Source organism: Tachysurus vachellii, chromosome 4, assembly GCF_030014155.1.
Source record: "Tachysurus vachellii isolate PV-2020 chromosome 4, HZAU_Pvac_v1, whole genome shotgun sequence".
Classification (NCBI taxonomy): Eukaryota; Metazoa; Chordata; class Actinopteri; order Siluriformes; family Bagridae; genus Tachysurus; species Tachysurus vachellii.
The window spans coordinates 10277628-10294481 of NC_083463.1; the positions used below are offsets into that span (position 1 = coordinate 10277628).

General features: G+C 37.6%; 1 protein-coding gene across 6 annotated transcripts in view; it reads right to left on the reverse strand.

The window, feature by feature from the left end:
- Nucleotides 1-16854, reverse strand: part of dlg1a (discs large MAGUK scaffold protein 1a) — a 115210-nt gene that overhangs the window by 36620 nt on the left and 61736 nt on the right. For 4 of the 6 annotated variants that reach the window (XM_060867664.1, XM_060867663.1, XM_060867666.1 and 1 more), the window contains exons 6-11: nucleotides 7598-7696; nucleotides 7032-7097; nucleotides 3032-3082; nucleotides 1057-1181; nucleotides 513-682; nucleotides 71-207 (exon numbers count right to left, since the gene is read on the reverse strand). In XM_060867664.1, coding sequence (XP_060723647.1) covers nucleotides 71-207; nucleotides 513-682; nucleotides 1057-1181; nucleotides 3032-3082; nucleotides 7032-7097; nucleotides 7598-7696 — 648 coding nt within the window. The remainder of the gene's footprint in view (nucleotides 1-70; nucleotides 208-512; nucleotides 683-1056; nucleotides 1182-3031; nucleotides 3083-7031; nucleotides 7098-7597; nucleotides 7697-16854) is intronic. The other 2 variants (XM_060867669.1, XM_060867668.1) reach the window with 1 other exon arrangement.

Here is a 16854-nt window from a genome sequence, read left to right on the forward strand (position 1 = left end):
AGATTAGAAATGATTATGTAGATACGATTATGTGAAGAAACTGGGACTGGAACAGTTATAACAAACTTACAGCGACAAGTTTATCCCCAATCTGGAGACGTCCGTCTTTGTGGGCAGCTCCTCCCTCGATGATTTTAGTGACGTAGATACTGTTGTCTCCAGGAATGTGCTGGTTTCCGACTCCACCAGCTATACTGAAGCCTAAACCTGAGGATCAATAATATGTATTACATTTTGATTTTTGATTATGATCCATGCATATATTTATATGCATGGATATTTTTTTCCCACCATGACACTTAAGGCGTGAAATTGACGGCATACAATAAGCCCAGAAAGGTGAAAGAATAATTACAATATTTATATCGAGAAAAGTCTCATTTCAGAAAAAAAATGCCCTTCACTGGCTTGACACTAGTATGCACAGTGAAAATGGAACGCATAAGTACGAGAGTCACAACTTATTCCCTAACACAAGCTGATTATACAATTGAAATAAATTGGGGTTTTACCTTTGGGACCTTTGACAAGCTTTAAGTCCACGATTTTCTCAGAGCTGGGCTTTCTTCTTCGGACATATAGTCTGACGATACAGCCTGCCTCCTTCAGCGCCTCCACGGCTCTACTGTGAGTGACATCTCTTACGTTTACATCGTTTACTCGCAGGATGCAGTCATTTACCCTGTAAAAGACGAGGACAAGGAGACGCAAGGGTAAACAATCTGGTAAACATTTTGACCGATCTCGGCTGCTCCCACAGAGGGGCTGACCAAACCCTAGTCTGCTCCTGCATGAAGTTTGACCAATCCCTCCTGTCCCTGTATCAAATCCCACTTGCACCTGCACCTACATCCTTGACCAATTGTGCTGGCTTCTACATAAAGTTTGACCAATCCTGCCCAAACCCACAGAAAGATTGTCACATCTCTCCTACTTCCCCAGAAAGTCTGAGCAACCCTGCACACCTGTAAAGATATATATTAGAACAAAGAACAAAACAAAAAGCTGTATGACAATATAGGTGTAGTGTGTGCAGGTCCAGATATGCTGCCTGACCTGAGCCTGCCATCCTGAGCAGCAGCTCCACCCGGGATAATCTTAGTGATAAAAATGCTTGGATCTTCACCGATGTGTGGATTATCAGTGCCGCCTGCAATACTGAAACCCAGACCAGAGTTCCCCTGGAGAGGAAGAAAAAGAGTAAAGCTGAGCATAAACAATGGAATACAATTCTAGAGATGACACAATATAACACACTTGAGCTTAACAACATTAACGAATCAGTGGTTTAAACTTTTAACTGTATTGAGTGTTGTTATTAAAAAGCATGTAGTTGTTAAACTGATCTAATTCAGTGTTACTGTTTCCTAAATTAAATTATGACCTGACTTGTGACTTTAATTATGGAGGCAGCAGTGCAGACAGTTTAGAAGTTAACTCAGACTGTACAGTATACGTTAGAGAATTTGAATTTTAGCATACAAACACAAAGCCATTAAAAAACCATTATACTGATGCATTGTTGAATTCTCAAACCTTGAATGTTTTTTGTGTAACAACCTGTCAACAAAACATGTCATTGTCACAGTTTTATATTAATGTGCTCAATCTAATATGTCGTTTCTATAGTAACAGATTTTTCCCAGGCACTTGTATGGTGACCTATCCGTATAATCTAAAACTGGGTGGGGATAAGCCAAAGGTGAGGTTGTGCAGGACAGTTTCATGTAACAGGTCACACACCATGAAAAGACCACAGCAACAAGACACAAGATAGATATACAGCATCAGCATGTATACATACATATATATCGTCGCTGTCAGGCGGAATCCTCGTATCTCCAAAACCGTTATTTTTCAGGAAATTAAAAAAACGCCGTATCTTATCTGCAATGCACAGGGTTTAGTCTGCGTTGCAGTGGATTGTCTTACGCTAAATTCCTGTCCTCAGACGAGCACCAGAACTAGCAAGGGGTCAAGATTTTTTTTCTTTGAGCCCAGTGTTTGAAGACATTTACCTCAGAAGACGTGTTGATTCGTTGCGACTCTTCTTGAGGAGAAATATGCCGCGAATCTCTCCCGCGGAGTGAGGAAGAGGTGGACAGTTGAAGTGTCCAATGGAGTTATGAAATTTGCACTCAAGCTATTTTCAAGACTTTAGATTGGTTTATAACGTAAAAATAACAGACCCACGTGGGGACTGACCAATAGCATCGATATGTGAAAAAATATGAAATTGACAAAATTTGGACATACAAGGTTTCCGCCCGACAGCGACGATATAAAAGTGTATATCGTGTATGGTTGTTGATATGGACAGAATCTGTGTCAAAGCTTCATCTTCAGCAATGGACTTTGAGCATTTCAGAGTCTTGATAACATAAGATGCATAAAAAGCAGCATTTTTATTCAATTTTTAAAAGAAATGAGAAAAAAGAGTACGTAAGTTCCACAACATCCAAAAACTATTAATATGACATGCCATTGTTTGTTGCTGTTCTTTGGCTGCTCTCTGTCTGCCTTTGGCTCTCAATACCTCCTTCTATTTGATTTGATGTGTATTCTTTCTTTCTTTCCTGCCCCCCTTCTTTCTTTCTTTCTTTCTTTCATTCTTTCTTTCGTTCTTTCTTTCAATTCACACTCCCTGCATCTATCAAGTCCTGTGTGCTGTACTTGATGCAAGTCAAAAACTGATTCACAATCATGTTGTGTGTTGTTCTGGCAGTGGTGTAACCAGAAATTAATTTCAGAGGGATGAGGACATACAAAAATGATTGATTTTCTGACCTGTAGAATTAAAGGTAAGATTAAAATAACATATTCATCTGCATTACTATCTCATGTCAATATAATCATGTAAAGCCCGTATCAGGCTATGTCTCATATCATTTCTTTTGGGTATTGTCTCATGTTTAACTCTAAAGTGTCTTCAGTAAAAGGTCTACATGGAAACGTTTCATAACTTAAAATTTTTGGATGCAGTAGAATAAAGTAGTAGAAAATGAAGGAGAGTAAACTACACAGCACTTACCCGTTCGAGCATAATTTCTTCATATTCATAATCAGCTTCTGTTCCATTTACCTGCAAGACAAATACATATGAAACGTTTCAGCAGCAAACATTTCAGAGAAGCCTTCAAGGGGACACAAAAGGGTTGGTACTGTGCAAATGTAATTTAATGTGAAGATGGCACATAAAATCCAAGATGATTATTAAAAATTACTTTTTGTTTATTTGCAATCAGTTTTATGTGATAACATGCAAGTGACCACAACAGAGAGACTAGTTACACTGCCATATGGTTAAGTGAACGAGTCTGAGCTTACTATTACATAAGTAATTTAACAAGAAAAAAAACAATGTATTCTGCTTAACCTGCTTCTCAAAATAGAACATTCTTCATGCTTGAGAGCTTCCACTGGGAAACAACCAGTGAGCCAGCATTAGCATCAGCATCAGCATCAGCATGAATACAAGACCACCCACAAGCCACACGAGAACTGTTTCACTTCCCAGAGCCTGTCTGCAGGCAAAGACTGAATCTCCTAAACAGCTCTTACAGTACCTACTAAACCAAAGTGTTTCAACTCCAGTCATAGCTACTATATAACAGGTAATGTTCTTAAACACTTTGTTCATAAGCTGATACAGAGAGAAATGTAGAGCTTGTGTCCCCAAGGATTGGACTGGGAAACACTACTGTAAAATATAGAGGAAATCCTCATATACTGTACAATGAGAGAGAGAGAGAGAGAGAGAGAGAGAGAGAATCCTACATTGTACTCAGTAAATACAGCAGTGACTGATGCATACAGATACAAAGGAAGCATTGCACAGAACAGACATTCTGCATCCGAAAACAAATCATTCATTTAGCCCAGATTGAGTCATATAAGATGTTTCTGAAAATAAAAATACATGATAAATGAGGTTAAAGCCCTAAAAAGTGCCGGTTATGTAACGTGTTATTTTTGTGATCTCACAGACTGGGTTTTAAGCTCCCAAATGGCCCTTTTAAAGGCTAAATGCTTTTCTAACTTTCTTCATCATACAAAACAGCCTTCATCATCAGTGATTGAGAGAGAGAGAGAGAGAGAGAGAAAAACGTCCTCACTGACCCTGTTCCATACCTGCATTTTTTTGCCAATACACAGTCGATACCAAAACCCTAGACACTAAATCATATCAGCATAATTAGATATTTCTGAAGTCTTTAAACTTTTCTAGGGATCTATCCTAAAGTTTTGGGCCAGAAATCTTAAATATTACAACTATTGTGAATTTTTTAATTACTTAAAAATTATCTAAAAATGAAGAACATTTTGAACATCTCTCTTCTATCATATAGCCATTGTACTAATTTATGGGTGGAAAATACACTTTTCTCAATATGAAATATCTAAGATAAATTCTATTCCAATGTAAACAACAGTATAAGTACTAGTCCAATATGTAGTAAGATGTACCTTTCAGGTGCTTAGAAGTTACAGTTGTGTTCTTAAATTTGCACTGTTCGAATGTTATACAGTATTTAGGTAGTAAGTATAAAATTTATATGTAGACCATTGCAACCTTTCTCTATTCATCATATTTAACTTGAAATAGTACATGCTGGGAAAACTCACAACCAGCACAAAATAATACGAATTCTTTGTATTGTATGCGCCCCAACAATACACATTTATGTCCATTCCTTATGCCTTTCTACAATCTTTTAATAGACCACTACTTTTGTAATGGGACATTCTACTATTTCCAGAAATACCAGTATGAGAGTACATATGGAGTTCTGGTATTTGCATCATTGGTTTAATTTAGTGTCATATGTAAGCTAACGTTTGATTTTATATTAATAGTACATTATTAACAAAAGCAGTTCACTGGAACTTCATACTTCCCCCCTAGTATTATTTACTATTCAATGAAATCCATGCTTTTTCTGTATCTATTATCCTACACAGGATCACAGGGGACGTGGTGCGCATTCCAGTGGTGCCAGTCCATCACAGGGCACACACCTCACACACACATTCACACACTGCAGACAGTTTAGGGATGCCAATCAACCTAAACCACATATCTTGGTTTAGAACACACATACTTGACCCAAACCCAAACCCGACCCGAACTCTAAAGCTATGATCCTGTTTCTCGGATTGTAATCTTCCACATCTTGAAACCTTGTAGCCACAGAGGCTGAGGCTGAGATCAGAGTGTCATTTAATTTGAACCTCTACACTATGACCCGACTTTCACAGCTCTCTGGATGCAAAAAAAATAAAATTTAACATGTCACATGGTAGAATATTGTTTGGAACTGTCTCACATGCATGTATTACCAAATGTAATGTGATGAAGCTATTAGATGAGCACAGAATGTGCTCAAAGCAAACTGATCAGCTTCCAGGAAAAGAATTAGAATAGGAAACAACTTAGACATTAGCATCCATCAATAATATTAAGGAATCCTCCCCGGGCCTGTTAACATGAGCTGTAAAATTATTACCGGAAAAACCTCAGCTTATTGTAGGACAGGAAAGAATTCGGGAGAAAATTACCAGGTCAATGTATTGTACAGTGGTGATGATTGTTAGGGTCGTTTCAGCATCCGTGCGTCATTCTAGTGTGGCTATAGTGTGCTAACTGATACAGCCAGTAAAGCTAATGCTAACCTTCCTTTGGTCAGTATCATGTGGCTGCTAGTAATCACACAATGAATCAAATATACTGATGCTTAAAAATACTAAAAACTAAAAGTGATGGAAAAGAAAACATTCCCAGCTAGATCTTATTTAGTGAGATTACTCACTCCAAAGTAATTTGAAAAAGAAGACATCCTTCTGTCCTGAAATGTACAAAGATGCAGTGCTATGCGATCTGGCTAATGCTAGTCTCCACAGTGCTGCACTTGCTTTTCATGAACGACAACAACAGTGAACACAGAAAACACAGTGGGTCTTTTGGCACTTAAGAAGACAGAGATTATACCACCCTGCTGAGGGGAAGAGAATACTGGAATGTAAAAAAAATAAATAAATAAGATGAGAAGTACCCTACTGGGAAATATCAAGGGTTTGTTTATTAAATTTAAAACTCAGTCTATTTATAGTTACACTATAATCTATAGTAATATACACTGTATTACATAATATACACTATAATATTTAGTTGATCATCTGTTCTGCAAATTTAATTTGGCACAGGTTTTACAGGAAATCATTTTTTTTTACAGGTTTTATGCTCTTCATGATACAATTATTCCAATATTTAATTTATTGAGGCTTCGGGCAGCACTGAGAGTGGCTGGGTTAGTTCCCTACTTGGGCTGCGGCAGTGAAAGCACAGAAGCCAAGCTGCTAGTCTACTAGTGAACATAATCACTAATAACAGCATCCAAATGAATGAGATTAAGCGTTCTTATAAAGTAAATTCAGCTAGGTTTGTGTGTGTGTGTGTGTGTGTGTGGTAGCCTAGTGGTTAAGGTGTTAGACTAGGCCCATAACACTCAATTGCTCATTTGCATAAAATGAGATAAAATGTAAGTCACGTCTGACAAATGCCATGTCTGTGTGTGAGTGTGAGTGTGTGTGTGTGTGTGTGTGTGTGTGTTTGTGTGTTTATAGAAGTTCCTGACTGATCAGCTACAGTATAAAGCCTGTTCATCATCAGATGACAAACGATTTAAAATGACAGTCTACATACATTAACAAAAAATCTCATAAGTTAAATTAAAATATTTTATAAAAATACTTATTAAAATCTAAAACAGATTCCTAAGATTCTAGCTGAAAAGTGCAGTTAAACAGTGATCAGTCTGTATAGTTACAGGTTAGAGGTTAGATCCAATAAGAGCAATAAGAATAATGCTAATTATAAATAAGAAGAAGCCTGAGGATTAACAGAATAAACATGTAATAAAATGTTAACATAAGAATGACTTGTTAGAGAACAGCAGACATTCAATGACATTAGTGTAATCACAAAACACAGGACCTGTGGGGAAAGAGATTTAAATATAATTGGCACTCACATATGGGCTCACATAGGGAGACGTGTCAAGGCTGTCTGTGTTCACCAACACTGGGGCCGGGCTGGCCTGAAAAACAGACAGATAAATCAGCATCTGTACACTGATGAGCACAGACCAGCATGCTTACTCCACACGAATGCACATTCTCTCATGGTTATAGGGGAAAAAGCTTAAGCAATAGCATCTACATCGCCATAATCAACAGAACACAAAAGACACTTACTCTAGGCATGTTGATAGAGTCTTAAACAGGCATTTGCAACAGATTAACAGCACAGACTGTGTCCATAAACAGCATAACATACTGCAGAATATGCAACTATGAAGCAATAACGCAACAAGCCAAGCCAAACTAAACCCTTCTGCGGACAGACACCACCTGCATCACTCATACGACTGCTCTGATAGTGCAAATGCGCATCAGTAACATAACATGGCATTCTCACATTAATCTCTTAAACTTAACATGATCATCATGGAAGTGGGAGGAGTGAGCATGTGATAAAGAGAAAGAGAGAGAGAGAGAGAGAGAGAGAGAGAGAGAGAGAGAGGGAGGATAAAAAGACCTGTGACGTGGGTGCAGGGATGACAGTGGTCTCGGCTGGGACTGGCGCGATAGGGATCACAGGGATTATGGGAGCAGGGGGAGGAACGGCATCTGCCTGCTAAACAATAAACAGCAGAGGTCAAAGTTCAGGCCAGATGTCACTCAGCAGTATTGAAGATCATGTGAGATCCTTTAGCATCAAAGCTGTAGAATAAAAAGACAGCTAGCACAGAGCGAGAGCAGGGAAAGAAGGATGCTTGTTGCACAAAATAATACTATCATGATAAAAACTGTCCATGGGAGATATGGCGAAACAACATACAAAGACAAGCTTGTGATACACCACTTTAACATACATATGGTACATGGAATTTCTGCCTTCCATCTTTTATTTCTTTTATATTCTAGTTCTTTTTATACTTTTATGTCATTAAAAATGCATTTCACTGCATATTTTACGCTTTGGTGCGTGAACTAACATTTGATAAGTCTGTTAACAAAACAGCAGCTGTATTGAAAAATTCTTGTGACTAATTCTAGTTTCACAATGTGTTTTTATAACACGGTGCTGTTCAATTCACTGTTCTCTGTTTGAACTAACAGACTCAGAAGTTAATTCACTGTCCAGAACAGTAGTAATGACTTCAATTCATATCACAACATTATACTAACATTATTGCTTCTCTAGTTAGAGCTAGTTCACAGACACTTGCATGTATAATCTAATTCTATATATACTGTAAACTGATTAAATTTGAGAATTTAGTTAGAATAGAAAATTAAACATTTCTTGTCATTGATATGCTTCACGATCATCAGGAGAAAATGGGATACTATTGGATAAAGTATAATTTGTTAATAAATCCAAAGATTATACAGGAATATTTCCTTTGTATCACACCCATAACAGCACACCTTTTCTGCTTTGTATTCCTTACTTATGCTCTACAAAATACTCTAATTGAAATAAATGAGGACAGACACAGGATTGATACAAAACATTTTAGCTCTGAGTAATGGATGGATATGGTCAGTGTTTATAAATGTACTGATGATAACTGCAATGTTCTCAGATTCTCAGTACATTGTGCTCTCAAAAAAATCAATAATGACATCATCATGTCGCCAAGTCCTAAATAAAATGAAAGTAAATCTATAAATGTTTAGAAAAATGTTCAGGATAAAACTGAAGACATTTATTGAAGGAAATAATAACAGCACAATGAATACAATTACAAACATAATCACATTAAAGCTGTAATTACAACATACAGTATAAGGTACATCAGGCTTCGTTATTGCTTTTGCTTCACAGTACATCATGTAAATTTATTTAAATGACCTTTCGTGGTAGACTGCTAAAGCATACATTTCGATGAGAAAAGTTATTAATAAATCTAAAAAGAGTTCGGAATTAAAATGAAAGAATGAAAGCTGCATTGTAAACAGTAATGCAGAAGGTTAAATCGTGTTTGATTTGATTAGAGCAATGACAGTGTGTGACAGCAATATAAGTGTATTATATGTATGTATAATACAAGGGAGGATATAAGGGAGAAACAAATAACAGTTGCTTTAGTGTGCTTGGCAACAGCGTCTTTCTGGAAAATCCATGAGTTTAACGAAATTGCTTTACAGATAAGATGTTTTTGTTCACTTGAGAATTCTAGCTGTTGTCATCGTTACTCTCACTATCGATTATACCAAGCGAGCCACTGCCACGGGCAATCCTATATGCCCATAAAATGTTTGATAACGTGCAATGCGCTGGATTATTTTCACTGATTTCCACTTTCCGACATTCCTGTACAAGCTAATCTTCTTATCTGTCCATAGGAGTCTGTCCCAGAGCGCTACAAGCTCTCATCATGGATTTACAACTTAATGTAATCTAGACTTTCTATTCTGGAAACTAATCAATGGTTTGCATCTACTGTAGGATGCTAGCTTCTACCTACGTATAGTGCTGTTAACAGGAAGAAGCCTGATAAAATAAACAAGCAACCATAAATCTTCTCTACAGCTTCTAAGTTTGTAACTTAAAGTTTTCTTAACATTTCTTTTAAAATTCTAGAATAAATTTTAATGGTTAAAACGATTTAAACATCTGTACGGTATTATAAATCAATTATAATTAAAAACCAATACCAAAATCAAAACCCAATACAAAAAAACAACAATCGGTTTTTGTGGGAAACATTCTTCCTTACAAAATGATGTGTAAATAGATTTGGAAGGAGATTTACCAGTACAGTAGCTCAACAATTTAAAATATTCCCTTTCTACACCAAAATCATTTAGAAATTAACAGTAAGCTTAAACCAGATTCTGAACCAAGCAATGTCACATACTATATTGCTTGGAGGTCATTAAATTTATTTGAATCATACTGTATAGGTGACGAATAAAAATCTTGTTATTATCGTATCATATACACTGCTAATATCAAATAATGAATTGTCTTATGAACTGAAAACATAATTTGTGCTGGTCATAAAAGTATTACCTTAATGTAGCAAATTCAGTGATATTATTATCGATGTGTTGCCTCAAGAATGAAAATCGAATTGTTACGTTTTAGGCAAGAAATCGGTTAACGCTCTGGGTTACTAATTTAAAGCTTGGTGGTTCGAGCCCCAGTACAGCCAGTTTACCAGTGTTTGGTCCTTTGGAAAAAGGTTCTTAACCCTCTCTGCTCCAGAAGTCTGACCCTAAACTTTCTAACCTGGGTTATGCAAGGAAAATTATGCAAAGAGAAGAAAATGTATGTTTTCATCTTCTACAACTTATTGTTACGGACGCAGTGGTAATCACATATCAAATTACTGCATTAAAAATAAACACTGTAGTGGTATCAGTAAATACTGAATTGTTGCCTTAAGTTTCGCAATCTTATAATTATATTATTGTAGCATATTCAGTCAAATCATCAAATCTAAATCGTAATGCATCATGTAAAAGCCTTACACCACTAAAGAACTTCAGGTAACTCCATGAATACTATTTGCAAATTAGATTTATTTTAAATATAAATATAGCTTATTTATTTCATATACAAAATGTGTTGCATTACAGACACAGAGCCAAAACATCCAAAATGCCTCAGTACAATTACTTACACAATACACAGTACACTGTGTGCATGGACTATATAAACATCAACTGCTTCTTGAATCGTAGCTAAATTAATTCGGTGTGTGCCCTACTGGTACTGAGGCTCTAATCTCAGCTGGGTTTCCTTAGAAACAAAGAACACACAGCCTCTTATGATTCTCATTAGCAGTGTACCTGTCATTTCTAAAGGTACATAAAGCTGTAGCAGAGTATGTACCTGCTGCGAGAGAGGATGCAGAGCAGGCATGAGACAGAGCAAAGCAGCCAGTGGGACACAGCCGATTTCCCAGCTTTCAGTACTCTTCAACAGCTAATTCACAGACAAACCACCCAGGCAATGAAAAATTAAGAGCTAGCACAGAGCTAGAGGAAGCTCCTACAGCACAAATGTCCTTAGGGATCCAAACAATACCCCAAAAAAGCCTATATTCTTTCTAAAGCACATCTACCCCAGCTTTGGCAGCTCTGATATTGCTAAACCACAAAGGCGATACCTTGATGGGCCAACAGTGTGGATATGTGGATATGTCATGACCACCGGTACTGCCAGTTTCTAATATAGTATGTTATCATAACAGTAACAGCAAAGATCTGCATTTTAAAAATCATTTGCAATGATTGGGGCATTGTGTCCTGCCCATTGTCGTTTCTGATTTAATTTAATCCCATATAATGGATTAACCAGTTCTGTGGACAGATTTGATTAAAGTCTTATATTTAAATATGTTACTGATAAAAACATTCCTTATTCTCCGTGAAAATGATATTACCAGGAAAACTATTAGCCCTGCCATACACAACATAAAGAGCCCATTCATTTCTGCAATAACTGCACAACAAGGCACAAGTCTTATACTGTACATAGCAAGCACCAAAACCATGAAAGCATGCAATCATGTGATTGAACTATGCAATAAGAAACCAGCACACCTGATAGATTTCATTGTTTTTGCTTCATGCCTTTATATAAAGTAAAGAAAAACTGAAGCGTTGTATCCTGTCTTCCACCCATATCATTCTGTTCAGTAAACAAAAGCCTAAAATACAGACTTGTACAGGCCAAGCATTCTGCCTAAAACCACTCCAGTTGGGAATCACATAACTTCTTTTATACCAAAGAACAATTTTTAAGCTACTACCTTTGTCAAAACAACACAGAGAACACATACCTTCTCCAATGAAATAGTACCCCAAGAATTTCCAAGCCACCAGGCACTAGCAGAAGCTCTCACTTTAGCCTTGCTCTTCACCAGGTTTTTCTTAACACTCAGATTGGTGAACTTGTGTCTGCTCTTGGTGGGGGCAGGTAAAGTGCAGGAGGTGTAGTGTGGGTGGAAGCCCAGAGGAGTCTGCTGATGGCTGGATTGGGCAGGCTGAGGCTGGTAAAGCAGGTGATGATGATGAGGAGGAAGTTGATGCTGGTAGTGCTGCTGCTGGTTATGGCTTTGGTCATGGCAGAGGATCTGGTGGCACTGTGGCTGCTGCTGAAGCTGCAGCCGTAAAGACTGCCTCTGCGGGTGAACAAGAACGGTCTGGTAAGACTGGATGTTCTGTTGGGTCCTTGGCTGAACGCAGTTAGCTACTTTGGTGACACCAATTCCGCAGTCCTCCGTAACTCTTGCGCAGTACTCATGGTTGTGGTAGTAGGTGGTCATCTTCCTGGCAGAAGGAATCCAAAGAAATTCATTAGGTTTCTGCCGGTTCAGAGAGAAAAGGGCACAGCCTTGAGTATGACGTTTGTCCTTCGGTTGGCAGGAAAGTGGACCCAGAGTGGCAGTAAATCCAGTCCATTCCGCTGCTTCCAGCCCCCTCTGTTCCTGCTTGCACTGTTCTGCCAAGCTTCTCTTGGACTGTGACTCTCTTCCTCTTTCTCTCCCTCTGCCTTACTCGCCCTCATCTCCCTGTGCTTGCTTGCCAATTAATGAGCTCCAATGGGCACCACACATGACAGAGCACAGACTTTTTTATTTATTTATTTATTTATTTTTTACAGGCATGAATAATCAATGCTCCATTCTTGATTTCAGCTCAGGCATTCAGCACTCGTCTGGGATAAGTTCCACTCGTGTGCAGTAGAGGGAGATTTGCACAGTGCCTTTCTGATTTACAGGGCTTTTGTGTTTCTCCTTCATGGAATTAGCACAAATCATAAATAGGTCACTGAGAATAAATGCATGATGTACTGGATGTATAGCAGACCTTTCATTTTTATCTGCACTCCATAATACTTTCCAAACTAAATAGTACAGTTTACTGTAAGCCCTATAAACTGATATTTATATAACTACAGTAGATGGCATTTAATGGACAGTATGTGCAGTATAAGTTTATGTATAACATCTGAAAGTACCGTTGCATCAGTGATATCATGTACATAGCAACAAGCATTTGCATTTCAAGAGGCTGCATCTCATATTGTCTGATACAGGAATGGAATGTGTTTGCATAATACAATCAAATTTATTTCTTTGCTTGTCAATTGTTTCCAGAGAAACTTGTGTATGGTACATGGGACATGCGTACAGCTGAGCAGGTGACCGCATTCAAACTCACCCAATACTTGTTTAGAAAAATGTATCATTACTGCATGTTTGTTTTCACACATAAATTGCTTCCGAGGCAAAGATTAATTTAATAGGTCACATTTGCTATGCACAGAAGTATTGCAAAAATCTAGTAACTGCTAGCATGCAGTATTGAGCAAAAGTATTAGCACCTTTTTGGAGGGTTTTTTTTGTATGTACTGTACTAGCAAATTTCCTTACAAAACAGCATAAACTGTACCTAATACTATAATTTTTTAAGCAAAGGTTTGTCACAAGAAATATTGTTTAGTTTATACTGCTCTTTATAGTTTTTCGCTGGTAGAACAAAATAAGAAAAACATTTTTTAAGGCATCATTATTTTAAAGCACTTCTTTGCATGCTGAAAGGCCTTCGCACATTACTGTATACACAATGTTTCACTTACATTTACAGTAATCCAGAGCGACGTACAGAAGTGCTTTGTCATCTCTATAAAAACACATCCTCGTTTTTGTTCACTATTCCAGAGACTAAGAACAGGAACAATCTTTTTAGCTTATGAGTTCTAATCGGTTAAATAAAATGGCTTCTTTGCTCCATATACTCAAAAACACATTACATTTCTTTCTCTGACCACAACCTGCCTTTTCTGGCCACTTAATTAGAAAAATGACAAGCTCAACTAACCATGTCACTAGCTGATCAGCCCAGTGATCGTATCACTTTTACAAACATTTAAACAACATCTTGTGGGCTCCTAATTGTAAAGTGTTTTTCTCTGGAGATTTTGACTCAGATGTTCAAGCCAGTTCATTGTGGCTCACTGAGTTAGGTGGCATTCCTCTTTGCCCTGATGACTGGAATGAGACCAGCCCCTGACATCATCCAACGTTTCGTACTTATACAGTCATGGTCAGCTACCCAATGACACTGCATGATTTAAAAAGAAAACTAATATTTCTTTCTTACTTTCCCTAGTCGGTAGATTGTCAAGCAACATGAGTGCAAAAACTAGTGTGTGAACAAATCACCTATATTTAATAAAAAATTCTCCTTTAACCTCCTGTTAAAAGCAGTTTCCTTAGTGCATTTTGACAAGTGCTATATAATTAATTAATAAAACTTAAATTCAGCACAAATAAACCTTTTTCCTAGTTTTAATCACAGTCACCTTCAAAATGTAGCGTGTGTATGAAGTGTGTCCCAAAATTGATAAATCCAAAGGAAAAAGAATTAATTTATTGGATTCATAATCTTTCCTAAATGTAAGGAGACTAAACTTTCCAGTTTTGAAACATCATCTAAATAAATGTGACCAGTCACCAAAGTACAAAAATAAGAAAAAGATTAGAATTAGACACAATATTCATCATACCATTTACTATGAAATTGTTAGTGTCGGATGAGGGAATGGATGCTGCTTATCCACTGTCTTGTTGACCTCAATCGATTGTGCTGAGACACTACAATAGTCTGGAAAATCAATTGAATCTTAGTATAATCAGTAGTTAAAGCAATTGCAGAGTTTCTGGTGCATCGTGAGAGCTTTGAGACATGACATGCATGCTGTTCTAATGCAGTCTAGACAACGAGAGAATGTAATCCTACCCTGCTGCCAGTGCTTAGCAATAGCAATGTAAACTTACTCAGTTTCCGTTTGAGAAGTTCGTGAGCTGAACGAAATGAACGCCGACCCAAAACTGAGCTTGGGGAAGTCTAGATGTCTGCATTCAGCTCAGGCATTTCTGATAAGGGCTCTGCTAGCTATGGGGAATGAAGCTAGGAGCAATGAACAATAATGCGTGACTTTATTCTTCTCAATGATGTTTCTGAATGCAGTATAATGGTAAAGTTATTCCACTCCACTTTGAAATTACATTACAACCAAACATTTTACTGACCAGAAGAAAGCGTTAATTAATCCCGGAAATCTGGGATTAAATCTCTGACTAATCTTTTATATGTAGCAGATATCTAAATGGTATCCAAATGGATTACAATATTGGGTTATACACACATTAGTAAGGAGTTAATACAGAAATTGGGCACTTTGGTATTCAAACGTAACAACCAGACTGGAGCTACTCCTTAATGGAATTGGGTGGACTCCTTAAAGTTAGAGAAAAATGTGCTGATTAATCAAAAATACCGTATAATATGATGTAAATAAGTGAAAGTGACGTGGCATACAGCTAAGTATTGTGACCCATACTCGGAATTTGTTCTCTGCGTTTAACCCATCCAAAGTGCACACACACAGTGAACACACACACACCCGGAGCAGTGGGCAGCCATTTATGCTGCGGCGCCGGGGGGAGCAGTCGTGGCCGGCCCGAGACTCGAACCCACAACCTTAGGGTTAGGAGTCAGACTCTCTAACCATTAGGCACGACTTTGTTATAAGCTCTTGTGAGTTCACCTGACAATCCTGTAATAATAATACAAGGTCAGCTCTGTTTCAGGGGTGTTGGGACAGAACTGACAGGAAGTTACTATGCATATGCTTATATACCAGGTCAGATATGTCAAATGTCAACAAATATGGTCATAGTTAAAGATATGGTCACTGGCAGGAGATGAGTGACTATGAGAGGGTAGTTCAGTGTTATACTATTTAAAAAAAAAAGATTCAGGAATGATTGATGACCATCAGCCTTGATATTCATTCTCATTGTAGAGTGTCTATCATTCCTCAGTTTTAAAGCTGTTATAGCAAAGAGAAATCTTGATAGGTGACTAGTGACTAACAGTAGATGAGGTGAGTTTTTCACAGAGAGCAAATCTATGGTTACCAGGTCTGTGTCTTTTATTTCATTTTATTTTATTCATATGTGGCTAAAGAACAAAATTGTGTCTAGAGTGTATGCAGAATGGCGCATTTGAAAAGACAATTGTGGTGAGAAGAAGAACATCTCAGAATGTACAACATGTCAGAACACAACACTTCTGTCAAAAACCTCAGGCATCAATGGGTACAGGATAACCAAATCTGGCCAGATTTGACCAGATCTCGAACAGTCTGGTCATTTTCCTCCGATCTCTCTCATCCACAAGGTGATTCTGCCTGCAGATCCTCCACTCACAGGACGTTTTTTTTGTTTGTGCCATTCAGTGTAAACTGTAGAGACTATTGCATGTGAAAATCCTATGTGTCTAAAATACTCAAACCAGCCCATCTGGCACCAATAACCATGCCAAAGTCACAGAGATCACAGATTTCCCAGTTCTGATGTTTAACATGTATATTAACTGAAGCTCTTGACCTGAACCTGCATGATTTTATTTGTTATTCCACATAATTGGCCGATTGTATGCATACAGAACTCTGTTAAGCAATTTCTGAAGCTTTAGATGCTAAACATTTTGCTGCATTGTACCTGTGCTGTGCAATGACAATAAGGTTCTATCTATCTATCTATCTATCTATCTATCTATCTATCTATCTATCTATCTATCTATCTATCTATCTATCTATCATATCATTTAGAAAAACAGAGCCTTGAATCTAAACATGTACACTCACAGCTGTGAGATTAATGTGCATAGTGGAGGAAGAGCACAGCACAACCCACGCTATGAAATGTTCTGCAAATATCTTGCAACAGCACTTTTTACTAAAGAGTGTGAAATAAAAAT